Here is a 27,746-nt window from a genome sequence, read left to right as displayed (position 1 = left end):
ATCTACATGTGCATAAGAAATATTTTGGGACACATCACTGAACAGTTCTTGCCTTTAAATGCAGGTCCCTGTTGGATGGAGTTTGCCAGCTCTGTTGAATAATGCACATATTCATTCAAAACACTGAGCAGATTTCTGGGAAAGATTTTGTTAGGTCTGTTAACTTCTTGGTTTATTGTTCTGTGCATTTGCTGGCTATAGTCTGCCATGTGCCAAATGTCATTGAGAGATTGCTGCATGTTAGCAGTGCATGAAATTTTGTTTGTCGACAGCTCATATCAGTTTATTGGTCCTGTGAAATGATTGTGATTTCTTGAAGATGAAAAGCAGTACATGTAGGTGATAGACTCTTATTCATCTAAAATACCAGGTCTCTTGAGTCCAGTTATCCCCTCTATTTGACTACATCTCCGTTTAAAACGGATTCCTTTTCAATTGCCATAATAAAATTTTTTTAGCATAATTTATTGAAAATGGCACCTGACAGCCTGTGATATCACACAGCCAATTTCAGCATTGTAGCCTCTCATCACGAGGGATGGATGTTCTCTTAACCCAGCATTTAACATGTGGTCCTCAGGCTTGTAGTTCCCCTGGCTCCAACAACTCCTGTTCTGGCACGTGCCGCGCTATTTCCGCACTCACATCCTAAGGACAAATGCTTGCTAGACTTTACGAGTCCTGTGTGGGCTTAAATGTGATGGAGCAGATGCAGTTCTGGTGCACAGGTACAGTCAGTGGCCCTGGCCAGGAGGTTTGCTTCTGCACATCTCTGCTTTTGTAAATGACTCATGCCTGGAACGGACTGCACGACAAGGTGCTTAAATCCGGGAAGCCTGACGGAGGGAGAGAGGCAATCTGTTTCAGTAATGCAAAAGGGAAAAGAACAGACCTGATGATATTCTGCAGATGTCCACAGAAGGGGAATGTTTCTCTTGGTGGAACTGTCTGATCTAACAGATGAGGCTGGATGGGGACCAGAAACAAATCATGCTTTGAAAAAGGAGTAATGAATCGTTGGCATAAACTGTCTTGGGAAGGAGGAAAGGTGAGACTCCACAAAAACAGAAAGATTGCATGAATATATTATTTTTCAAAACAAATAAAACTATATTTAAAAAATAGCTTAAAAAAATTCTAAGTCTGAAGCAGGAGCTCTTTAACTTATTGTTAGAAATAAATTGACTTCATATACAGAGTCTGCATAGCAGTTAAAATAATACTTACTGACCATTTTATTTTCATTTAATTTATCCTCCCCCCAAGAGAAAAAAAAGGCCATCTATATGGTGGCTAATGTGGTACACTTCCATCACAAGAAGATTTTACATCAGATTTTATTTAATTTTTCAAATTATATGCCTTAGTAGAAGTACAAATTATGAAGTGAACGTAGTGAAAGCTGTGGGTATCTTTGGAAGGATGTTGCAGTAACTTAGACCGGTTGGTCAAGTCTGGCATAAAATGCAGAGTTTCCTGATCAGCTTTTTGTTACTCCTCTGTCAAACCAAGCATGGCACAGCACTGAGCAGAAATGTCATCTTTTAGTGAATATCATTCAAGATATTTCACATGCTTATTATCCTCTCACTTCTCTCCATCATGGAAAACACTGCTTTATTGCTATTATTATATATTCACAGCTTATTTCTCAAACAGAATTAATCTGGAATCTGTTAGATCAAGTGAGAAATGCAATACCTGAGATGCAAGATGATACCTGACATCCTATTTCAATGTCAAACGTAAAACAAAAGTCCCAAATCCATGTTTTATATCCAAGATATTATAGGTTTTTGCTTTAAAAAATTTGCTCCTTTATGTGTTCTAAGGAATTCTGTTTTCATTGCTATTTTCCTAATTTCTGACATACCATTTTTTTCATGCTTTAAACCTCCATCTGAAGTCATGAAAATTCTTCATTCCAAAAACAAGAGCACATTATAATTATTTTTTGTTATCTAAGTCTTGTTTTGTGTCAAAATGATAAGCCTGCTTTTATGATCACATTGAAACTTCATTTATCATTGCTCTGCAGCAACAGATGGGAAAGCTGGAAGTGACAAGAGCATGCAGCTGTAAAGCCTTGTGCTTGAGATGGGACAGAAAACAGATTTTTTTGGTTTTTAAATTAGGAAATTGTGAATAATGAGCATATAGAATTCTAATCTGTCTAAAACATTTAAGTGCAATTGTGTACTGCCAGAATTTTTGGCAACTATTTTTACTAACTGCTATTTAATGTGTAAGTAGGGTGACATGGCATTTCGTAGCATGGCTGAGAAGATAATAAAATGTCTGCTTGAGTTCTTCAACCTCTCCTCTCCCACAGTGGAACAAATAAACAGCAATTTTTCAGTTGTTTTGTTGATGCAGATATTGCTTTCACTCAAACTTTCAGTAACAAAATCAGGTCAGATCAATGGTAAGGATCACTAGAGACTAGAGTAACTTTTGATTATTGATCACACTATCTGGTTTGCCTCAACACCAAATTATCAGAGCCCAACACAATGGTTCTCAATTGTAAGAAACATTAAAAAGGTGTCACTGATTTTTTTTCACACAGCTGTGTGCTTTCTTAATGTAAACTTCCATTCCCACTCCATTCCATTCCATTCCATTCCATTCCATTCCATTCCATTCCATTCCATTCCATTCCATTCCTCTCCAATCTTTTAAAAGTTTTATTCAGGTACATTAGATTTAATCCCAGGTATTCACATCCTCCTCAGGTGTGTTTCTGGTTACACATACAGACCCAGACAACAGATGGTCTTGCTGCTTATAGGATCTCTCCTCTAAGAACCTGTACAAAGGGAATAATATTTTTGTCCATCATGAAGTGTTGCTCATAGGAAATAAAGTGTGCATTTGTAACATCCATCTCATGCATCCTTCTATAAGAATACTGAGACCTCAGGTGTCTCACTGTGTAGCTACAGTGCAAATACAAAAAGGGTTAAAGAAAGAACACTCTGAGCGGGGGTCACTGAATGTCACCCGTGTGTGGTAATCTGGGAGTGTGAGTGAATGTATTTACAGACCAAGCTATAAATTACATATAGTTATTACATATCGATCACAAATACACATACACACACTATAGCTGTAGGAACAGTATATAAGGAAGGGTAACACATTTAGTCTTTGCATCAGGCGGGATCTTGGCTTGCAGAGGGCTGGATTTTGCTCCTCAATTTGCTGTCAGGGCTGTGCTGAGGAGAGCCCTTCTCCCTCAGGAGGTGTTGCTGGCTTCCATGGCAGAGAGGGACACCCTGGCACAGGGTGAACATTCAGATGAGCTTTCTGACAGCAAGGACAGGCTCAATATTCAGTACACATTTTCTCCCTCCTCTTTGTACACTTGTTTTCAGAACTGATTCTTTACTTTTTAATAGTTCATTGTTTTTCTTAAATTCTAGACAGACCACCTCACTGGAATTCTTTTATTTATACTGAAAGAACTTAGAAGAAATTCAAAACATTCTTTATTGCATCTGTCTCTCCAGGACAAGCTTTCCCCTGGCATCCAACGCCAGCCTTTCACAAGCACTTTTTTACCTTGTTCTTAATCTCAACAGTCCACAACAAGGAACAAGAGGTTTGGAGGTGTAACAGGCACCTTCTATGCATACAGCAGACAAACATAACTACTGTCTCTATAACTGCATGTAAAAAAATTACATTCTCCCTGTGCAAGTAGATTTAATGCCGAGAAGGAAGTGTGCATCAATTGACATGACAACTCAAAGGCCTTTGCCCCAAGACACCTGCAAACTCTGACAAGACAATGAGAGGTTGGAAATTTCTGCCCATTCCAAAGACAGTGCTGCAAATTCACTGATGATGGCAGCATGTGTAACTAGATGTGTAAGTCTTCCCTCTCTCACATCTATCCACTTCTCAAAACAACAACAGAAGGGAATAGAGAGTGGAAAACTCCAGGAGGGGGGAGGGAAAAGGACAAAGAAATATAAGAAAAGAGGATTTCTGTTCTCTGTATTGTCAATGGTTTGAGCACAGAGGGGAAAATATTTGGATAAAGGAAAGGAGAGAGTGAATCTCTGTCGGTTCCTCAGTACTGAGCAAGACTGACAGTGCTGATGAAGTGTGATCATTATGCACTTTGATGTTAAGAGTACTTCTTGTACCCATCCACACACTGCATAAATCCAAACTGAACCCAGGTATTCAATACTATCATAGAAGCTATTATCCATAATTTCATTCCTAGTTTCATTCATGTAAGAAATTTGATGCAGTTATCTCTGTATCATTTAAGAAAGAGATTTTTGATTTATGAAGTGATTTTGGTGTTGTATGTAAATAGCTGTCAAAGAAAACCATTATAATTGACTTTGTACTGTACATCTACCACCATTAATATTTGGTCAAGACTGAGCACATTTGATTAAATCTGTGCAACAACCTTCTTCCATTGTCCACAGAGAGAACTGGAATAAATAAAGTGAGTGCAGCATCAGGTTTGGACGGTTCAATCAACTTTCATGAAATAGAACAAATGCAAGAGAAATCAGGACAAGCTGAACACTTCCCTCTGTTATCGGTTTTCACCAGGCTTTATTTTCACACAGGGACAAAATACCATTTGTCTTGGGTGCACAAGCGCAGCACAAAAGTGGTTGGGAGCTTATATAAGGCTCATGTCTGCTTTTGTCCAGCCTGGCATATTTAAGCCCATCACAAACTGCTGGCAGAGGATTCCATACTGGAGTTCAAACCACAGGCACAGGGCACAGGTCAATTACTGGGCTATGGGAACTGGGAAGCACTGTCTTTATCGGGACCTTCCTCTGTGGATGGAAAATGAGTTATAGTTCCAGATTTATCAGCCAGGGACTGAGGCCATCTCCTCCCTCTGCTAGCAGTAAGGCTTTCCCAGCCACCTCTCACACCCCAGGGTGCATCTGCACCACCGCTGCTCGAGACTTGTTGGCACTTGACTTCCACAAGGGATCTTGCAGGTGGTGTCAGCAACCCCCAGGTTACCTGCCTAATGACTGCTGAAGATGGAAAGGTGGTGGATTCCACAATGAATACTTTGTGACAAGAGATATAATTTGATGGGTTTCTGGCACTGCACATCAGTGTGCCATAGTGCCGAATTCCGCTTTTTAACTGATTGTTGTAAAGTAACTAAAACAAGCCTTTCATGTTTTCTCCTCCCATTTATTAAAACAAAAGTGCAGTAAAGGGAAAAAAAAATAATGTTTGCTTTTCTAGCACTACTAAACAGAACAATCACAATTTTCTTTACTTCACAGAAGAACATGTATAATAATAATAAAATGTAATAAAAATGTAGTCAAGAAGTATCTTCAGTACTGTTCAGTTCTTCAGGAAGACAACAAGTATTTAATTCACAGATGAGGAAACTGAGACCAACATCCATACTTCAGCTACAATATAAAAGTGCTCTTAACCAGTATTAGCCGCTCTGTTAGCTATTGTTATACTCTCCTCTGATTCCTCATGGAATGCCACTGTAACAGGCATACTGTAAACATCTTTAGCTGAAACCCTCCCCATAAAGCCTTAATGATTCAAAGACCATGTTGCACTATACATGTTTTGTTTCAAAATAGCTTTATTCAATAACCTCTAATAGGGAAACACTGTTTCTGTTTTTCTGTCTGGTGTCTAGGGGGGCTGTTGGAGTATGAGCTCAAGGCCATGCAAGACTGACTTTATTGCGTCACCTATAGCAAAGTTGTGGAAGAGAAGGATAATTTAATTTTCTATCAGAGCAGGAGGAACACAGCACCAGCTGGTGGCTCCATACTCCAGCAGCAGCACTAAGGTACTGCAGACCAACACCAAAGACAGTGTCAGGAAGGAGTGATTCCCATCATGGCCAGATAATGGACAAATATGAAAGGCAGCAAAGCATGGGATTTTTCACATAAATCTTTAAAATCACAACTGAACATTTTCTCCTGGGCAGATGGCATCCTGGGTCTCTGCAGGAAATTCTAGAAGATTTCCTCACCTTTTTTTTCCCCCTTCTTCCCCTTCTGCAAACACCTTTCATTACTGTACAGAGTACCAGGAATAGACAGCTAAATGCCTGGCTGAATGTAGCACAGGAGAGACCAATCAGGATCCATTCAAACCTTATGGGGGTCCCATGAGGCTCCCCTGCCTCCCCTTACAGTAGGGATGCTGCTATGGTGCTCTTCTGCTTCACACTTGAGAGAGCTTTTCCTTACCCACCCTCATTAGAACCTGATGAGATCTTGTCTCTCCTACTCTTAATTAGAGCCACATGTGCCTTCAATGTCCATTAACTGAACTCTGATGTTTCCAAAGTTCTCACATTTGTTTTAATAGTCCAGCTACATTCTGCTTAAAATGGTGAGAATCCCTCCATGGCACATGCTGTGCTGAGAGCAATCAATAACCCAAGAGGAAGGGAAATGTGGACTGCATTTTTGTGCACTTTTCTTTAAGGTAGGGAAAAACTGAGCTCAGCTGTTCAGGCAGTGGAGCAGCAGCTTCAGCTACCCTGTGCTGTCAGCACCAACCCATCACCTGTCAATCACTGACACTTTGGTAGAAGCCATGCTAATTTGTTATACCACAGCCTGCACCCTGGGAGCCCCATGTAATGCTGGGACTTTCACAACCCTGACACATCAGAGCCCAGGACTGTGCCACAGCTCATCAGAAAAAATAATTTAAAGTTTTATCATAGAGGATTGTCTGCTTAGAAAAGGTTGCCTCACCCTTCTTGGAATGGGTTTCTTTCTCCTTCACTTTATCCATGTTCCTCAACAGCAGCCCTAGAGCAGAATAATTTATTGGTTTGGGTCTCAGATCTTGCACATCCATTCAATGTGCAGGTTCTGTGGCCTAGCAGGAGCCAAGGTCACGCTGCAGATTTGGTCAGGTAATCCCCATGGGGTTAAAGACGTTTCTACAAGACTGAACTCAGCTTCCCATCCTTCATCCCTGAGTTGTGCATCACTTGCTCTAGGACCTATTCCCAGTCCCACACCTCATTCAAATGATGAGAAGAAGGTTTTGTTGCAAAGTGTTTGCAGCTGGATCCAGGGCAAACCAAAAGTAATCCCAGAGATGTGTAGTTCTTACTCCAGTCTCAGGAAGGTGTCTCTCTTTGCCCTTTTTAGAAGAATATTTTCTATCCATACCACACTATAATTAGGGTATATTAACACAGGAAATCATTTCTTCATTTCACAGCTACATAGAAGAGGAACTTTCCTCTTCTAAACACTGGAAGGATGCAGTCAATAAAAGTTGCATTCTTGAAAAATCCAGTGAATTTTAAATGGAAGGAAAAGCTTGAGCCTTGCAGTCCAGAAAAGACCAGCAAAGCAGCACAGCTCACAGAATGAACAGACTTTGCAAAGCTACATTTCAAACTGCATTGCAGCTGGCATTTTTCTTGGATTAACATTGCCTTTTCAAGAAAAACTTGAGGCTCCACTGCCTTTGTTCTCCTTGCTGGACTCTGAACACATTTATGCAGAACTACTCTTCAAGCATACTAAAGAGCAGAGAAATCCAGGGTTTTCATTAGTACATTTATATTAAGACTTTTGCATACATGATAAATAAAATAAACTTTAAAGAGCTCTTGAAGATGTAGGTGCAGTTGCAGTACAAAATAAACTGTATGTGTTCCTGTATGTATGTATGTATGTGAAACTATGTATGTGTATATGTGGTCTTGATTACTCATTTAGTACATAAAGAATATGGATATTTATATACAACGGCAGGGAGGAAATACATTTCATTATTCCACTCCATGATGAGCAGAGTTAAAAACTGCCTGCTCAGGGAATCTTAGGAATTGGACCACAGTACCTTAATGGTCTCACATCTCTGCTTATATTTCTAAATGTGTTGGCTTCACAGAACTGTTGGGAGAAAAAAAACACCAAAAACCATACTTCAAAACGCAGAACTACTGACAATTTATACCTAAATGTCTTTATAACTTGTTTTTTGTGTCACTCTCACTCACAATGAGCCTAATTGTCAAGCTGAAAAAACTATATAAAAGTGATAGAAAAAGCAAAGCTGAAATTGTTCAGGGACTTTTAATACATCAATGCCTCTTATTTAAAGAAATGCTCACAGATTTAATGGCAAAGTCTACTAGAATGTCGTCTTTCAATAGACATTGTTCCTTCATTTGATTTTCAGGCTGTCATGTGAAAGGAGTGTTCATAATCTATCTGAACAGGAGGGGCTCCTTTGAAGGCTATGATAAAGAAAATGGACTTAAACTACAGCAACTTTGATAAGACTCCCACAGCATGATAGGCTGCTGTAAGGCTGTGGTTCTTGTGGCTGTAAAGTCCCATGTTGATTTAGCTGCTGAAGAAAAAATTGTCTATTAGACCCTCCTATGGCTAGAGCTTAGGTGGCCTAGAGTTTTTTGATGGCATTATTAAGAGACTGGCTGAATGGAATACAAACTGTGCTGTCAAGAATGTCAAACAGCCTCCATCTATCGTGCTCTGATGTAGCTTTTCAAGATACGAGGCAGAATGACAGAAAAATGGATTTTATTTTCTGTACCAAGTCAATTAGTTTGAGGCAAAGAGAGTAAACCATGGCAGATCTACCTTGCAGCATCCTAAAGGACTTTTCCATTTTATTTCACAATCATCGTGAAAAGAGCTATCAGGTTGGCAGCTGAAATGCCAGTTGTATGCCTCAGATTTGATAAAGTGCATTTTTCAGAGTACAGGGAATTGCTTTTTAACCTTAAATCTGGGTTCATCTATGAGGGGTCAATTGTCTGCCAATCTTGTTATTTTCAAGATATTGAGAAACTAAAAGGATTCTGTATATAGTGGCTTTTTAGCAATTTCTGTGGAAGAGGAGAGAGACAGAAGTCCCCTGACATGGCATCATGAGTAAACTGGCAAAAGGTATTTGAGCCACTAAAACTGTTGTTTCTTCCAAAACAATTAAGAACTTTCAGTTACCATGGGGGAAAAGGGGGAGAGAAATTGTGATGTCCCTCCCTCATCCTGTTTCTCATTCAAGATATTGGCACATTCAATTCAAAACAATATTTAGAAGTGAAAAGAGTATTTTGATGAAAGTTTGTGAACTGAATTAAGTTGCTTTGTACATGACAGAACATTTAATATTATATTTGGTAGTGTAGTTTGCATTGAGAGTGATTTTGAAATCCCTAGATTCATTTGTTTCTAATAAGAGAGGAAGACAAACACTGGAAAAAGGGAAGGAAGGAATAAAACTCAGAAATTATCAACCCCAAAAAAGTAATTTTGACACATTTCTGATCTACACGGTAAAGCTTTTAAGGACCTTGGGAAAGACAAAAAAAGCTTATTTCCAATAAAACTTGGTCCAATAAAACCTGGTCTAATAAGACCTGGGTTTATTAGACAGATGCACTTCTGTGATGGAGTTGGCAAGAGGTCACATTAAAAAAAAAATCTTAATCAATTATGATGGAAAAGGTGGTTTCTTCACGAGGCCCCTGACTTTTGGCTTTACAGCTGTCTTTTACCAGGAGCAGGAGTCATGAAGTTTTATACTTTTTTTTTTTTTTTTTAAGAGGGAATAATAGCAATATGTCAGAGATTTGGAATTTATATCCAAGTGCTCTTTCAATAAATTCTTTATTCCTTAGACGCAAATGTGAATGAACATTGGATATAAATGTTGACCTTCATACTATTGTTATTTATAGAGCTAGCTTTTCAGCATATCAGGTGTTGAGGGAATCAATTCACTCTGTCATGTTTGAACCTAACAACGTTGAGGTAACTGCAATAGAGATTTTAACTGAATGGTCCTCTTTGAGTTTTTTTTAATTTGTTTTTCTACTCAGTTTTGACCTTGGTGTTTCTATCAAACCTATAAGTGAATATCTGAGTTCAACTTGTTTATAAGCTTCTCTGAACAGATTTGGAATAGACAAGTCACTATTTTTAAGATCTGAATTTTAAGAGAACAGTTCCAGCATGGACTTCTGTACCTCACAGAAAACCTTTTTAAAATGCAATTTTCCACAATGACCTTTTCCAGTCAAACATTTAAAACACTACAATTCCTGACTTTAATGCAGGTTATCAGCTACATTTAAACAATGTAGTGACAGTACCAGTAACCAGCTAAGACTCTACTATTTATGAAAAGTCAGACAAAAAGAATTCATCTTTAGGTAAAAGAGAAAAGGGAAACAGTCAGTTTTGTCCATAAATCTTCATTCCACTGCAGACCTTAAATCACATTTCCATTGTTATAATAGAGAATTAATATTTGTTGCAAGACTTTTTTTAAAATTTAAAATATATAGTAAAGAGTCTGAAATAAAGGGAGAAAGTGTTATAGCTTCAGGGACTGGAAACTGGGGACATGTTTTTCATGTGCTGTGGGTGGTGAAAATCTTACTAAGATATTTGGAAGAACAGCTGGAAGTGAAGGGAGCCAAACTTTGTGCAATCTTTTCTCTGCTAAAAAAGGCCCTGACACATATAATTCCCCGAACCATACACAGGAACTGTCAAGCACAACAACATTGATACCAGAGCAACTTAACAATTATATGAAAGAAAAATCAAAATTTCTCTCTCTGCCTAAGGGGATAACTACAGTCACCCAGAAAACCATTCCTTGGGATACTCCAGCCATTTGTCTCCAATCTCCATACCACAGGCACATTCAAGGCTTTTCTCATGAAGGCATGAATAAGTGGATCACAAATCATAGAACTGTTTCATTCATATTTATCTCTCTTCCTGTTTTTTTCCAACAATTCCTACGTATTCCTTTCTCAGTTTTCTGTCAGGACCAATATCAACAGATGGCTACTCCTTCCTCATTTGTGCTATTCCATTTCATAATAGCTCTGCAATTTAACACTGATAATCACATCTCAGTGTCTGGCTGGGCAACCTTTATCATCTTGACATCATTTTTACCATCCTCCACTGAAGAATGTATTTTCTTGATGAGACAAAGAGATCAACAGATATTAGCACCACAGTCAATTGCTTTACTCATGCTGTTGTAAGAAATTGGATTTTTCTCCTCCAGTGAAAATAACTCTGCAGATATTCAACTGATGTTTAATTAATAAGACCTTCCTCATTATGACATTATGGGTTAATGTCTACTAAAAGATGAATAAGGGATCCTCAACCCCCTTATGTCCTGCCTCTTCCTGTTCCTCCATACAAGGCCACACAAGATCAAAAAGTGGGTTTCTGAAATATACAGAAAAACAAACAACAAAACTGGGTCCTAAAATCTGTGAGGAACTTGGCAGATTCATTGTCATCTTAAAAATTTTAAATGAGCTCCCTGAAAGTGGAGGATATAATGTGCCTTTATATTGTGATACAAGGATTGCAAAAACTAACCAAAACTGATTGGTGCTAGACTGAAAACTTCCACATCAATTGGCTACTTAAAGGGTATTATGTACACGTTTTGAGGAAGCCAGTACATTACTATTTGGGTTTGGGGCTTTTTTTTGTGTTGGGGTTGCTTTCTATTTGGCACGAGTTTTATGCTTGTTTAGAGGTTTTTTTTTTTTTTGTTTTGATTGCTTTTACCCAATAAGGTATCTGGGACTGAATATTGCAGACTTGAGTTAATTTTAAATCGGATTATTCCCCCATTTAATCTTGTCCTATCAAGCCCACAGCATAGCACACTACTGTTAAACTGCTCAGACCTGATGTAATCTTCCCTATGCTGCAGTAGTTGTTAATCTGTAAAGGAAATGCCTTTTGTTCATTTAGTCACTACAGCACGAAGCATCTTCTTTAAAAAGGCTGCCTCCAAAGTCTGTAGTGTTCAAGAGAGATGTAAATGGTTGCCTGAAGCATTAGCTTTCATTAAACCTTATAACCCTGGAACAAAAGAACTCAGGAGGAAGCTATTGATAAGAACAGGAAAGACTTTTCTATTACAAATACTGTGCAATGGAGACAGAAAGAGGCATTCAGTGATTTTTCTAGCAAAGTTTAATTTATTTGGAGACAGAAATTATAGATAATAAGGGGATACAGAACAAAAGGATATTCTGATTCAGGCACAGCCAGCATATGATTTAGTATTACAAAAAACTGGAGATTGTTTTCTAATATCCTGGATTATTACTTCTTTAATGCAATGAGGTGACTACATAAGAAAAAAATAAATTTCTACGTTATGCAAGGCAACTCAAAAGGAGTACCCTGGTATAAAGTCCACTAGAAGCCAGGGATGGACAGAAAGACAACTTCAGACAGCCCTCTAGATCTTAGACCCCCCTTTCCTAAAATGCTTACAAAAGGAACTCATGGAGCCTAGATCCACAATTTTTGTTAGAAAATCCTTGAAATGGTCCTCAGCACTGAGTCTTAAAGCTGCATATGTCAGTAGAAAGGCAAAGGCCAAAGTGGGTTAGAAGATGTTGATATGTCCTGTGGCTTACCCATGTTACTGAAAGAAAATAAAATGCCAGGGTGGGGTTACCCATAGCAGTACTTGAATTACCCAATTCTAATACACCTGGAGTCCCCTTCAAACACTGTTTTTATGTGTGATAATAAGAATAGCCCACTTAGGTGAAACTACACAGGAGCATCAGAGTCTGGAAATTCAGGTCCAGGTAACAGGAAGTAGCAGATGTAACCTCTAAGGTAAACTCAACATTATACTTAGCAAAAGCAAAACAACAGTTGTCAGAAAAAATGAAGAGAAATTGTTAATCTAAAAAAGTTTTTGAATTATTTATCACTGAAGAAACTTTTTTTGCAAGATCAGCTTTGAAGAAAAGAAATAATGGATGGTTTGGAGAATCCCAAGTTATTTTATAAATCTAGGTTCAAGCATCTGTTCATATTACTCAAATACACATAAATCATGTGAAAGAAAGATAAAAGAAAGAAGATGGAGATCAACACAGCTACAGCTGTCTTTGCTAGCACTATTTTTTATAAAAAACTTCCTGGCTGCAGGATATAATGCCCCATGGGGACAGCATCCACTGTGTAAGGTAGCAAGGGAAAAAAAAATCCAGCTAATTAAATTAGATGAGTTTATTAGATTATTAGATGATTAGATCAATTAGATTGATTAGATGGGTTTTCTCTCCCATGCCAAGGTCCACAGCCAGAACCTGGTGTGAAAAGCTCACACACACTGACATGCATTTATAACTCATTGGTAATTCATTGATAGCTGGAGAGGCCTCGGAAGGAGCTTCTTTCAGATGGTGCACACATGGTGATTCATTTAACTAAACATCAGCCAACACAAACTCTGGAAAGAAACCCAGAGCTATAGATTAAGATTGAATCAAAGCCCACAGCACTGTTCAACCATACTTAGAACCCAACACTGAGTTTGTCAAAAGTGTTGATGAAATATTGTTGCCATATGTTCTTCAAAAATATTACCTTTGCAGATCTTCAGACAAATTCCAGTCTAACTCTGAACTCTTAATTTTTGTTAGAGAACATAGAACCAGGAAAACATATTACTGGACAGATCTGGTTGTTCATTGCTTGGAATCTCTCCTCGGAAATAGCAACAAGGAAGCTGACTAATTTTTTACACTGATTTCTCCTAAAGAAAAAGTCTTCAAAAAAATGTACAAGAATTTTTTTCCCCAAGTATTTTATTTTAAGACTGGTCAGCCTACAGTTTATAGGGAATGTACAGTTCAGGTACTATGTAATTAAATCTTAATTTATAGACTGTTTTATGTCCTGAGATGTTTTGAAATTAGTTTGTTGCAATCTGGCACAGCCACAAAAACAAGTGCAGTATTATTAATATCTCACAGTCTATCAAGCTTTTCATCTCCCAGAAGCCTGAATAATCTTATTCATGCTGAATATTATCCAGCACATTAACACACTGCTATTTCCACACAAATTGTAGCTACTCTTTTGCAGCCATAAACCTGCTGGGTTGTGAAATGCATTCTAATGGTATTACACCTTTAGAGGAAGAATGAATTTTTAAAAATAATAAAGAAAAATATTTCTAACTAGTTATAAAGCCTGGGGTTGTTTTTTGTTTTGCTTCGTGTGTGTATGTGTGCTAGCAAGGCTGCAAATATTACTGTGGAAAATTTTATGCTTTATCTCATTATTTTAATATGATGTATATATTTTGTACCAGCCTAAGATAGTTAACCATGATGCATACTATTTCAAAAGCATTTAATAATTATCTGATATAAATTTGGTTGATGGATGTAACAGATTTGCTCTCCAACTTTGGCCTATCTTGCCTGGCAGAATGCTACACAGGTTTCCCAAAATTCCCTGTGATTCAAGAGATTAGAATGGATGGTACCTACTTCCTGAAAGAGCAGTTGCTAAGGGCAGAATTCTGCAGTGTGGATCTGCAGAGAAGAAAAGTGCACAAGAGAAGATAACCGTGAAGAACAGAATGAGCTTCAAGCCAGAAGAAATGTATAAACACATTTCATTATCTGATGCTATGGAAAAGAAGTTAAAGATCAGAAATGCTGATATACAGACCAAATAACCTTAATCCCTGAAGTTTCCAGATGTGAAGTGAGCAGATTAGAAAAAGTCAGGTGTAAAGGTCCAAGAAATCACATGGGAGTAGAAGCAAAAGATTATTCTGTATGAATTGGACCAGAGATCAAAACACATTTTTTGTCCCTTTCTCAGAAGTGCTTTGGTAAAATATCTGTCTTTATCTTTTAACAATTCTGGGAAAAAAAAAATCTGCAGAAATTCCTAACATGAAGTTAATTGTGTTGATTGTGATACTTCTTCCTGGTTCTAAAGAATAATGGACTTAGTTAAAATTAAATAAGCTTAGATTAAGTTGAGGTTGCATGAATTTAGATTTTCCATGTTCTGTAATTTCTCAAGTGCTGAAGAAATTGGAATAAAAAAAAATAATTTTAGCTTTTTTTATTTATTTGAAAACCATAAATGGAAGCTGGAAGGTTGGTCAATCTACTCTTGGAAATAGATGTTTTCCATGCACTTTTTATTGGGCTTTATCTGCCTTTTCACTTGACTGTTCTATAGTTATTTATGGAATTTTATAACTGATAAAATATACTGTTTAATAAGAAGGTGAATTGTCTGACACCAGAAATGTTTCTTCTAGCTGCTCTGTAGGAACAACCTCTGCCTTTTTTTCCTAGGGAAAAATGATGAGAAGGAGCTATGTTATTTACTCTTCCCCCAAAAGATATTTCTATATTTTATACTCACCATGTTGGAAGCATTTTAACCGTTCCTCTGATGTGAAAGATAATGGCTGTATGTTACTTTGCTTTAATCTCTAGTGTAGCCCCAAAACAAAGGACAGGCAATAAATTATAGAGAAAAGCACCATGCAACTTCTTCCCCATGATATGAAGGAAGTTCTTTGTATTCATTTGAGGTTTAACTTGCATAGTTGTAAAATAAATAGATTTTCAGAATTCTTTCCACAATGAGGAGGTTCATCTCTTCATCTATCATGTCTTCTGTTTTCATAAAGGCCAGGTGTCTGACCAGCAAGCTGTTTCTCCAGTTCTCCCTGCTCCTGTATTCACAGGATTTCCGTATCCCATACAAGTTCTGAATGGGCATAAAAATACATCTGCCTGGAAGGTGTAAGAGTGACTGAGATCTATTACCTGTTCTGGTTTAAAGAATAGTCTGAAATATCCAAATTAGATCTATACATAGCCTATACATAGTCTAAATGGCTTGTACTCCAGCCATTTATTCCCTTTCTCCTCCTCTCTCTCTTATCTTACATCAATAATGAACAAAATGTATTAGTTGAGGAAATATTTGTCTCCCAGAAAACCAGCCTGAGAGATCTTAAAATAGAATCATTCTTTAATATATTTCTGGAGATTTCCATTTGAGAAAAATATCTTATTAATATTAATATTTAATATTTAATTAACCAATTTTTGCACACTATTCATATTTTGGATCTAAGCCACTTTTAGCTATTTATCAAAGTCCAAGCTGCATCAAATTTTAGCAGTGTCTGTGTATCTTGTGATAAAACATGCACCCCCTGACAGTGAACAATCTCATCCTAATAAAATTACTGAAGGAAAGTGGGAAGATTTGCCTTCTGAAGTTACTTATTTCATTTCACTGGCTAGGAATGGACTCTAGATTCCAAAATATCTTATTTCTAGGGATAGATATATTTTTAGCTTGAATGTCTTCCATCTTAAGTCCAAATGACAACCTGTTGTAATAAGTCCAGAGGAAGCCACCAAGATGATTAGAGGGATGGAGGATCTCTCCAATGAGGAAGGGCTGAAAGTATTGGAATTGTTCAGCCTGGAGGAGAAAAGGCTTTGGGGTGACCTAATTGAAGCCTCCCAGTACCTGAAGGGAGCTTGCAAGAAAGATGGACAGTGACTATTTGCAAGAGCCTGTAGTGATGCGACAAGGGGGACAGGATTCAAATTAAAAGACAGTAGGTTTAGATGGGATGTTACAAAGAAATTTTTTACTGTGAAGGTGGCAAGGCCCTGGAACAGGTTCTCTAGAGAAGGGGATCTCCCATCCTTGGAAGTGCTCAAGGTCAGACTGGATGGATCTCTGAGCAACCTGGTCAAGTGAAAGGTATCCCTGCCCATGGCAGGAGGTTTGGTGCTTTCCTGGGCTCCAAAAATGATATCTGGGAGCTAAGACTGTGTGACAACTGTGTGGAGAGAGGGAGCAAAGAGACAGCAGCTGCTTCAGCCACATGTTGGCATGTCTGATCTGGGATCATCAAGTCCAGCTCCTGGCCTTGCACAGCACCATTCCCAGGAATCACACCCTGGGCCTGACAACGTTGTCCAAATGCTTCTGGAACTCTGCCAGCCATGGCTTTGTGACCTGACTGCCCTGAGGAGCCTGGTCCAGTGCTCAAACAGCCTCTGAGTGAAAGAACCTTTTTCTAATATCCAACCTAAATCACTCCTGACACAGCTTTGTGCCATTCCCTCAGGTCCTGTCACTGCCCACCAGACAGGAGAGATCATATGTTTATTTTTAACAGAGAAATGAGGTTTCAAAACTATGCTGTTACAGACCACTCAAATTATGCAAACAAAACATTACATGTTAACAACCTTGCATGCTGAACATTAACATTATTAATGTTATTAACATAACATTACCTTTTCTCACAGAATTTTATGAGTTACTTAGAAGTACTGGAAACCTCAATGATTCTGAATGATGCAAATGTTGGATTCTCATCCCCTGTGCAATGCAAACTTCAGACCAGGTTACTAAAATCTGCTGTGGGGGGAAAATATATTTTCAACAGATAGATGAATTGTCCATAACAACTCTAAAGGAAAGTTTTCTGAACGCCAGTGACGCTTGTTCTGCTTAACCAGCTAAAATACATTGTTGTTGTTAAAATATACCAGTGTGTAAGACATGCACTTCTCCATTACAGAGACAGACAAAATAGATCTTGTTGCATGATCATTCCCTTGAGACTTCTCTTTTTACTGCAAGGGGGGATTCTGGCAGTAAAGTTTGTTTCCTCTTAAACAGCTTCTTTTCCAGAACAGATTAAAAGTTCTCCCACTGATTGTAAAGGGCTTTGGATCACACTTGGACATTCTGAAGGAATTTTCATTGTGCACAAGTTTTGCAGGATGATTGCCATAAGCAATATTTGAAAACATCATCCCAAAATCATATTGGCTCTTGGGGTGAGACATACATGATATATAAAACTGATGTCTCATCTAAAAGCTAGGTGTCTCATTTTAGCAATTTATTTCCAGGGAAATGAGATAAAAGTTTTAGACCACAAACCTGTAGCAGGATTCCTCTAAGTCAGACATGTGGTTCAGATTGAGATTCAGGTGATGGTTTCAGAAAACTAAATTTAATAATCTGAATTTCACCATAAAAATAACTCCCTAACTTCTAGCTATTTCAAGACAGTTGAGATGAATCTTGCCTTTTATCTCAAAATACTAGCCAGCTTATGAGAGAGTATTTGCTACACACGAGGAATGATAATAACATGCTGAGATAACTGATTACCTCTCCACTTAGAAGAGAGGAAACAGGGAAACAACACAAAGAGAAACTTGGTCTTTTGACCACAATATCCCTTCTATGATCTCCAGGAATTCTGATTGCAACTGCTGGCAGATCTCCAATGGGATTTCAAGGAAACAGTTCAACTCATGTCTCTTGAATTGTTATTATCCATGACCTCAAGAAAAGTTTTCTAAATGCTGTTGGGGGTTATAACACAAGGATCTGGAAATCAGCACAATGAAGTAACACTTCATCTTCCTGTAAAGACTTTATAGAACCATTTTAGACATAAGGGAGGATCACATGTAAAAAATAAAGATTGTAACAGGTCAGCAGAATAGCAAGTCTAAAACAACTGACAGGAATATTTAGTTTACAAAATTCTCATCCTCCCCTGAAATGTCTTCAACGTCATCACCTCCATTCCAGCCAGATTTTAAAGTAGCACAATAATTCCTGAAATAGGAGCCAACTTCAGACTCAGTCCATTATAAGTGAAATTCACTCTTCCTCTCATATGCTCTTTCCTGGATGCCCACAGAGGAACGCTGGTAAATTAGACTACACTTCCAACAGTCCAACAACCAAAGAAACAGAAGACACCTTCTGTTGTGAAGCCTAGAGAGATACCTGGAAGACTAATTTAAAGAGTCTTCTTCATAAACTTAAATTTGTCTCAGATCAAGAAAGATAAGAAGTATTTATAATGGCTGCCCAGGTGAAACACCCTTATCACTTTGTTTACTGATGTAAGGCCTATAAGCTTCTAAGATGATTTACTTTTCTTGCCTGCTGTAAAGGAAGCTGACAACAGTTGATTAATAGGAAATATGAGGCTCAAGAGTATATTTAAAATTCCAGACACTGTGCCCAATTCTGAAAGTAGCCAACATTGTGGTAAACAAAGATCTCTGATGGGAAATCATCTAAAAGGGTTCAGAAGCAAGACCTGTGCAGATTAAGTGTTCAGCCCCAGCATCTTCTTCCAGGAGACAGGAAGACATTAATTCAACAATGATGGTTTTAAACATTTTCTTTGGAGAGGATGTGGAATTGCATATAATGTCTTGCTGATAGTCACACAAATGACAAGACTTAAGGCAATACTGAAATTAACCCTTGAATTCCCTGTCACAGAAGTTCAATTCCTCTTTGTGTTAGTCAAGCAAAAGGTTTTGCAGTATGTGTCAAAGGATCTGGCCTGTTTCCAAATATAGCCCTGTCATTAGAGCTTTAACCCTCCCAGTGGATGATGGCAGAGGAGGCCAAAATATGTCAGGTGAGGTTTGGCTTTAACAGCAACAATAATTGATTTTACATTCATAATTGGCATTTGATTGGCTGATTAGTCAGCACAGGTTGTAATCTTTCAGGAGTGGAAATGCCACCCCACTGAAGTGCAGAATACTGAAAAGGTCAAAGAAAAGGAGAATTCCCACTTTACTTCATGGAGAAAGAGACATTAAAGCCCAGGGAGCCCACACACATGACAAAGGTTATAATGAGAAAAGAAAATGGAAAACAGATAATCCATTTTTATGAAAAAGATCCTAAGGAAACTCTAAAAGGGCAAATGTCCCATATTTATCCCTCTTGTGAGTGTCACCACATTGAGCATGCAGACAATCATTGCTAGGGGAAAAAAAAAGCACCATATTTTCTGTAAAAGAAAATACATATCCTGTATATCTCTATGTAGACAGAAAACACTGAGATGTGATATTTTTAAACAGAAAAAGGCACAGTGGGAAAGATGTAATGAAAAGAAAGGGGTGTGGGTTTGTTTTAAAAATTCATACTTTTCCTGCAGAATTCAGGAACAAAGAGCTGTCAACTGTTCTTATGCAAATGGAAAGACTGAAGTAGAGAAGATGATTGTGGAACAATTTATTTTTTCCTAAAATGTTCCAGATAAAGATATTTGCACCAAATAAATATTTTCTGCCTTTTTTTCCATAATTTCTGGACCTCTTCTTTAATATTGTATATTACTACATTAGCAAACTTATGCATATACATTTATCTGCTGTGCAATAAATCAAATACAGAATATGTTCTTCTCATATTACTTAATTCTGCATATCACTGTGTGTAGGTTAAAAAAGTCAGCTTTGGTCAGTCAGAGATACACAAATAAATTATTCTTTCCACGCCCTTCATAAATATGCATATATATGTATGTATGTATGTATGTGTAAGCATTTGTATGTAAATATATCTGTAAGATTTCTCATTTAATCATCCACATTCATGCACACAAACACAAATAAGGCTATATATATATACATAAAAGGAAAATAAAAGCATCATGGAAAGACATCCTATAATCTTCCCATTCCCTTGAGCTCTTCCCCCAAAGCAATTACCCAGTGTATATCTTCAAACATATGCTAGCTCTGTTAATACTTGTTTTTAAAATTATTTGGACTTTTGCTGCTAAAGCTGAAATCCAACACTGAAATATTCTGTTTTGACAACCTTTAAACCGAAAAGTCAGCTTTATGATAAGCACTTCTGTCTTTTTCTCCCTCTCAAGCTTTTTCATACAGTTTTTCATTTACTTCTTTGCTGTTATATTCAAGCCTATAAACGCCACACAGAAACCCTGAGCATTCAGTGGGATTACAAGTAGATGTAAGATATGAAAACATGCTTGAAGAAAAAGATGGCAAAATAGGGCAGCATCTCTTTGCTATTAGATGAGTCTATAGTGTTATTCCTTTGCACCTGAAATTGTCCAGGAAAGCAATACATACACAAAGAGAAAATGTGTTATTTTTTCAAGATAGGATATAGAACTACTGAGAAATAACATGAGCAAAAGTTTTCTGTTTTCCCCATTTTGCTGCATGTGAAGTGCTGCATTTGTTTAGCAGCCTGCACTTACAGAAAGAAGAATGAACTGTTATCTAACTGTTCTAAAGAGATTTGAAATAATATTGTACTTTCAGAGAAAATAAAGAACTATATCAGCTTCATAACAGATCAAAAGCTGGGAAAATTTTTTGAAGCATTTATACCACCTCAGAGGCTACTAAGACAGACATACAATTTTGAAGATTTTGTGGAATCCCTAATTTGAGAACAGATTATGATGATGCTTGGAGACCTGAGATAGAACATCCCAACTCAATCTTAAAAGAAAAGCAATCCTGTTATTTTCCAGAACATAGTCAGAGAAGATTAGGTATTTAGAAGAGAAAAGTTGTGGCTGAATTTTTGAGAACATGGGTTCACAGAAGTATCAAAAACAAAACAAAAGTAAAATTCGAAGACTCTAAAGATAGGTGAGAGGTGGGGAAGAGCACGTGGCCTGCAGGGCCAGGGGAAACTGGCAGATGTTGGTGATGTCCCAACATCCCATAGGGCTGTCAGATCTGCAAGATGCAAATCCATTTTCCAAAAGGCTGCAGATAAGGACAGAAATTGTCCATGAAGAAGTACAGTACATGTGCTTTATAGAACACTGTGCCTCTGTATTGAACACAGAGGTGTTTGCAACACTTAAAGCTACTTTAGAGAACATTTCCTGGTGGGATTTGCTCAAGAGTAGCTACACACTGTGACTGAACTATTACTTTAAACATCAGGAATGTTTCTTTCTAATTATAAGTTTAAAACTTGCACAAATCACTGTGATAGGTGAAGATATAGTTAAGTATGTGAGAAGAAAACTTGCTCATGTAGAATATAGGTAAAGGTCAGATTACATCATGGAAAGACTATTTCTACTGTGAATACTCAGCTAGGTGCAAAAATCAATGTCTTGGAAAGGTAAATTTGCAAATGTAAGGAAATGCAAGATCTGTCTGACATTAGTAACTTGATTCAGTTACCCAACCAAAGACATCTAACATCCATCCACTGAAACACCTAACAAGATAAAATACCTTATTATATCTACCTGGCTGTAGCAGATTCAGCACAGGAGCTATGATTCATCTATGGGACACCTCCAGGGTCTTTTGAGTGACAGAGGACAGAATGACACAGTCAGTTCTGCTGTTTTCTATTGCTGACAATGTGAGCTTATGCCACCTTTTCTGATGAGGCAGAAGCCTGTGGTATAGACACCTCAACAGTTCTCTGCTGACAAGTGAGGATGTGAGAACCAGGTGTCAGTAGGGACTTCATCTTCCAAATGATTAGCACTGAAGACCACTTAAGTGTACCTATGTGTTCCTAGACATTTTTGTGGGGCTAATAGATTAAACATTATCAACAGGGAAAATTTATGGGTTAGTAGCAGAAGTGAGCTATGAAAAGCAGGCACCTTAAATCTGATCAGGCACTTCCATGTTGTGTCACAAACTTCTCTTGGTTCCTCTGAGGAAAATGTCCTCAATTCCATCAAAATTATGCAACAGACAAAACTAGAGTAGCAATTTTGAAACTAACTTTAAACTGTTTGACTTCTAAAATATTGTTCAATACAAAGCTTAGAAACAGCCTCGTTCATATCAACCCAAAGCTCACAACAAAGGTACTGCAAATGCCTGAAAGGAGATTTAATGAAACAGAAAATGTACCATGATAGAGAATTGTATCCGTGAAAGCCTTTGCAGAAAAAAATCAAAGGATATTTGTAAAACATGGGTTCAGTGGCTTCTCATGTAGTTGTTGTTATTAGTTAATTACTGCAGGAATTCAGAGCTGTAGTTGAAATAACAATTATTGGCAGCAGGAAAAAATTTAAGAATAACTGGGCCTGCAAGTCCTCAAATCAGGAGGAATCATCAGACTCTAAAATACCAGTAGGCAGGACTGACCTGCATGATGTAGATAACAAAACTCTTCTGTGAAATTCAAGGTGTAAGAACTGAAAAAATCATTACCTGGCCTTAATTTTCCCTTATGGCACAAAAGTTATTTTGGGCATTCTGATGATGTTCTGTGTATGTATTTCTATAAATACACCTATATTTTGAAAAGTATAAACATGTTTATTTAAAGAACATTCTCTTTAGCAATTAAAATCTAGATAAACAAGCACATGTGTACTCTTTTTCTGAATTTCAATTTGTTCTAGACTTCTTTCTTGAATGCACTATATAGCTCCAAGCACATAAGTGCTATTAAGAGCCTGTTCAGTGTCATTCAGCAGTTCAAAACAGGATAAGGCTGTGATTACTATCTTGTCACTACTTGCTGCTCTTTGATTATTTTATTTGAATCCTCAGATAACCTTTTAAAAATAATTAATTTTTTTCCCATTTCTACAATCACTGAATAGATAAGGTGACATTTTGTTAACAGCTGAATTTCCTGGTAAAAGGCATGTTTCAGTAGAGCTCAGACTGTGCATTTTAATACTATGGTTTTCAAATGTCTATATTCTTTAAACCTGTCTCAAATTTAGGTGTTTACATCTTTTAATGCTGTCAAAAATATAATATCACAGAATTAATAAACTTTAATTTATTATTAAGGAAAAGTTTGATTTATATATAATAAAATAGGAATTTATCCTTGTAAGCCAGTCACTTGTTTACTCTGAAATGGTTAGCTTAAGTTTTTTCTCTATAATATTGCACAAAAGAAACATTTGCAAAGAAAAAAATATGCTTTTAAAACAAAAATTGATCCCAACACTGAAAAAATGATAAAGGATCTTTACACAACTGTGTGTCCTGAAATTATATTCCTTTTATAAACTTATTATTAACTTTATGTATATATCAATTATAGAGCAGAAAAAAACAAATCCATGTTGGTGCCTAGACTGGGAGTGCAAATTGGTTGTCTTGAGAATAATGAATGAGAGTATGAAAACAGCCCTGGTAAGGTCTGATCCCTTAAAAGTGATATCATATATAATGATACATGCTTTGTAACTGCAGATCTCAGAGCAGATACCACCCCGGATCAATAAGTAGCATTGTCCCTGTTTATGGAGGAGGAAATTGGGGTCTTTGATGATGGCTTCCTGCCAGACAAACAAAATTCAGTCACTGAATCCCACTTGGGATTTCAGTTACTGGAAAACATAGCTTCCCTTTGTCCAGTTGCACAGAAGTCAGGTGGGACCAAGATTATGCCTGAAAATTAATGAATGGCACAAGTGGCATTGCAGAGATTTTAAGAGGTCACACAACAGAAATGTTTTACTTACTAGTGCTACTGCAGCTGCTGCAAACTCCATTCATGTGTCCAGCCAGGAAGATTATCCACACACATCATGAATGGGAGACTCCTGACCAAAAGATCTTGTACTTTGAGTGCACAGAATGAGACAGTAGCAAAGCATTATTGAGCTTGCAATAACTGATTTGAACACTAACCATAGTGCAGTCATATTCAAGTCAATTTTAAGCATCTTTTTTGAAAGGCATGATGACAGAGGTCATGCTAGAATTTCCTTCTTCAATTATATTTATGAGAAGTCATTGCTGCTTCCTGAGTAAAAAAATGAAATAATATTTACATCTTGCAATATTACCTTGGTTAAATGATTGCTGACCCCAAAATCTAAGAAGCTGATAAGTTCAATAGACCACCTTTATCAATGAATGTCTGAGTGTTTTGTATGCTGAAAATTAAAGATTCCATTCATTTCCCACAAAACTGTTAAAACAAATATTTACTTTCAGAAACTGGCTTCTCCCATCTTCAATTAAACTTCAGAATGACTTTCATGCATCAGAGACTACACTGAAAAGATCAGTCAATTCTATCTTCTCCACAGCAGCTTTGTACTGCCACATATGGCCAACATTGATTCTTCAAGCACTGCAGAGAATTTCCCTACATTTTTCAATTTTCTGGCAATTGCACCTTTAACTGACAGTGAAATTATTATGGCTTTTGCTGTCATCTTAACTTTATTCAAAGTACTTAATATATCCCAATTTACTCAGTGTTAAAAAATCTTGTCTAATTTTGTCTTGACACTAACAGATTACTTCCCACATGCTCTTCAGTGAAACAGTCCACACAGAAAATTATTTTCTATAGCTTTGTTATTCTAAAAACCACAGTTAGTCTGAATTTAAAGTTTTGTGTGCGAATCTCTTGATTAATTGAACAGTAACATTCTTCATCAACTCTGGACTATCAGCAGTGTCAAGGCTTGAATACATCTGGATGTGACTTTGGTGTTAACATAAAGTTTAAAGTCAAAATTAAGAACTCTGAAGAGAATTTTACCAAAACAAAGCAGAAGTCTTGTTGCAAACTAAAGGTGTCCATGCATTATACTGTTTGGAAATGGTTAATCACATATAAAAGACTTTTCAAACAGATCCAGCAAGAACAGAATTTCTCTCTTGAGATATTTATTCCTACAGTCCTTCACTCCCCAAAGAAAAACTGTCAGTCAGTGATCCTGAAGTATTTTATCATGGATGGCAGATCAAACATTTGTTCACCTCTGCTGAGCTAAGGGTTAGTCATACAACAACACACGTGATGATATCTTTGCTCTTCAGTCCCCTCTTTAAGAATATCCTCAAAAGGCTGAATTGTGATAGTTCTCAGGGAAGTGAAGAATGGCTGTAATAACTGGCTATTGAGCAAGTCCTACTCTTAACTCCACTTTTCTAACTCAGAGCAGACTCAAGTCCTACGAACTTACGTCAGTGAAGGGCAAACACTGCTGTGTTTACTGCTCTAAATTCAACTGATACACAGTTGTTCAATTCCTGCTGTTGGAACAGATCTCCCTAGTGAGTCTGGGCAAACTCTAATAGGTCTTGCTACAGTCTCTCCTCTACACAATAATATTTCTTCACTCTTCCTTCTTTTTTTTTGGTTCTTTATTTCTTTAAGCCCAGAGCAGGAGGAAGCCTAGAAGTCTCTCAAAACTGTGGAGTAAATGCAGAGTGGACAGCCCACACTGTGTTCTACAGCTCCATACCTCACCACTTAGGATCCTAAAGCTGTTTTGCCATTTTCAGCCTGGCTGGCAGGTGCTTTCAGGCTGGGAGAGACACAGGCTGGCTTTGTACAGCATCCAAAAGTGGAATACTGCTCGACTGACCCTCCAGGATCCTTAACAGGACAAACGGCAGTAATTAGCATCCAGGAAATAAAAACAAATACAGCTGAGAGCTCCAGATCATAGAATCATAGAATGGTTTGGGTTTGGAAGGACCTTAAAGATCACGTAATCCAACCTGCCTGACGTGGACAGAAATACCTTCCAGTAGAGCTCAGAGCAGCACCCAACCTGTCCTTGAATACTTCCAGGATGGGGCATCCCCTATGTGCATAGCGAGCAGCGGGCGCAGGGAGGCAGGACAGGCGCTCGGAGCGGCGCTATGGCAGCGGCTGAGGAGCGGCTGAGGAGCGGCTGAGGAGCGGCTGAGGAGCGGCTGAGGAGAGGCTGAGGAGAGGCTGAGGAGCGGCTGAGGAGAGGCTGAGGAGCGGCTGAGGAGCCGCCGTTTCCCGCTCCGCATTCCCGACGGGAACACCGCAGCGCACTGCCGCTCCCGCCGCCGCCAGGGGGCGCTCGCGGCCCTCGGCATGGCGGGGCGCTCACGGCCAGGCCCGCCGCGGCTCCGGACACACCGACGGGCCGGCGGACGGCCTGGGGACACGGGAATCGTGCGGGACACCCTGGGGACCCTGAGGGACACCCTGGGAACACGGGAACCCTGAGGAACACCCTGGGGACCCTGAGGAACACCCTGGAGATCCTGAGGGACACTCCAGGCACACGAGGACCCTGAGGGACACTCCGGGCACACAAGGACCCTGAGGGACACCCTGGAGATCCTGAGGGACACCCTGGGGGACACCCTGGGGATCCTAAGGGACACCCTGGGGATCCTGAGGAACACCCTGGGGACCCTGAGGAACACCCTGGGGATCCTGAGGGACACTCCAGGCACACGAGGACCCTGAGGGACACTCCGGGCACACAAGGACCCTGAGGGACACCCTGGGGATCCTGAGGAACACCCTGGGGATCCTGAGGGACACACCGGGCACACGAGGACCCTGAGGGACACTCCGGCACACAGGAACCCTGGGGGATACCCCAGGCACTGTCCCTGCCGTGCCACAGCCCCACACCGCTGCTCCCTTCGTGTGCCAGGCTGCTTCAGCAAAGCCTGCTGCCAGCTGCACTCTGCCCTCACGCCAGGACAAGCTGTGGAAATGTCCCTGGAAAACCTCTAAGAGAGTTTAATTTAAATAAATGAAATCATTAGAAACTGAACCAAAAATCCCTACCATCGCTATACTGTTTGGATGTTTTTTGAATCAAAATCCAGCCGTGTTCTGGGGTGCCTCAGGCACCAGGGATGCCAGCTGGTCAAAGGACCTGATTGTCCATTTCTGCTCTGCACAGCTTCCCCTCGAACCCTCTGTGCAGTTTTAAACATCTTAATGTAAGAGCTGTATAAAACCATTACAGAGCTCATCCAAAAGAGATCTACAAAGATGATGAGGGGTCTAAAACAGAAGCCATATGAGCTCACTTGGTTTGTTTGTCCTGGAGAAGAGGCGACTGAGGGGGAGACCTCACTGTGGTCTGAACCTTATGAAGAGAAGGAGAGGAGCAGGCACTGATCTCTTCTCTCTGGTGACCACTGACAGGACTTGAGGAAATGGCCTGAAGCTGTGTCAGGGGATGTTTAGTCTGAATATAAGGAAAAGATTCTTCACCCAGAGGGTGGTTGGGTACTGGAATAGAGTCCCCAGGGATGTGCTCACAGCACTGGTTTGACAGAGTTCAAGAAGTGTTTGGACAGAGCTCTTGGGCAT

At 38.7% G+C, this 27,746-nt stretch overlaps 1 protein-coding gene across 1 annotated transcript in view; it reads right to left on the bottom strand.

The window, feature by feature from the left end:
- LOC111923233 (uncharacterized) overlaps positions 1-27,746 on the bottom strand; it is a 124,649-nt gene extending 96,903 nt beyond the window's left edge. The window contains exons 1-2 of the mRNA XM_086885609.1: positions 27,648-27,746; positions 24,151-27,154 (exon numbers count right to left, since the gene is read on the bottom strand). Of these exons, the coding sequence (XP_086741735.1) occupies positions 26,189-27,154; positions 27,648-27,746 (1,065 nt within the window). The 3' untranslated portion in view covers positions 24,151-26,188. The remainder of the gene's footprint in view (positions 1-24,150; positions 27,155-27,647) is intronic.

This window comes from Cyanistes caeruleus, chromosome 4 (assembly GCF_971803275.1).
Source record: "Cyanistes caeruleus chromosome 4, bCyaCae1.hap1.1, whole genome shotgun sequence".
Taxonomy (NCBI): Eukaryota; Metazoa; Chordata; class Aves; order Passeriformes; family Paridae; genus Cyanistes; species Cyanistes caeruleus.
Note: the sequence above shows the minus strand (reverse complement) of the source record. Positions and strands in the feature narration are given on the sequence as shown.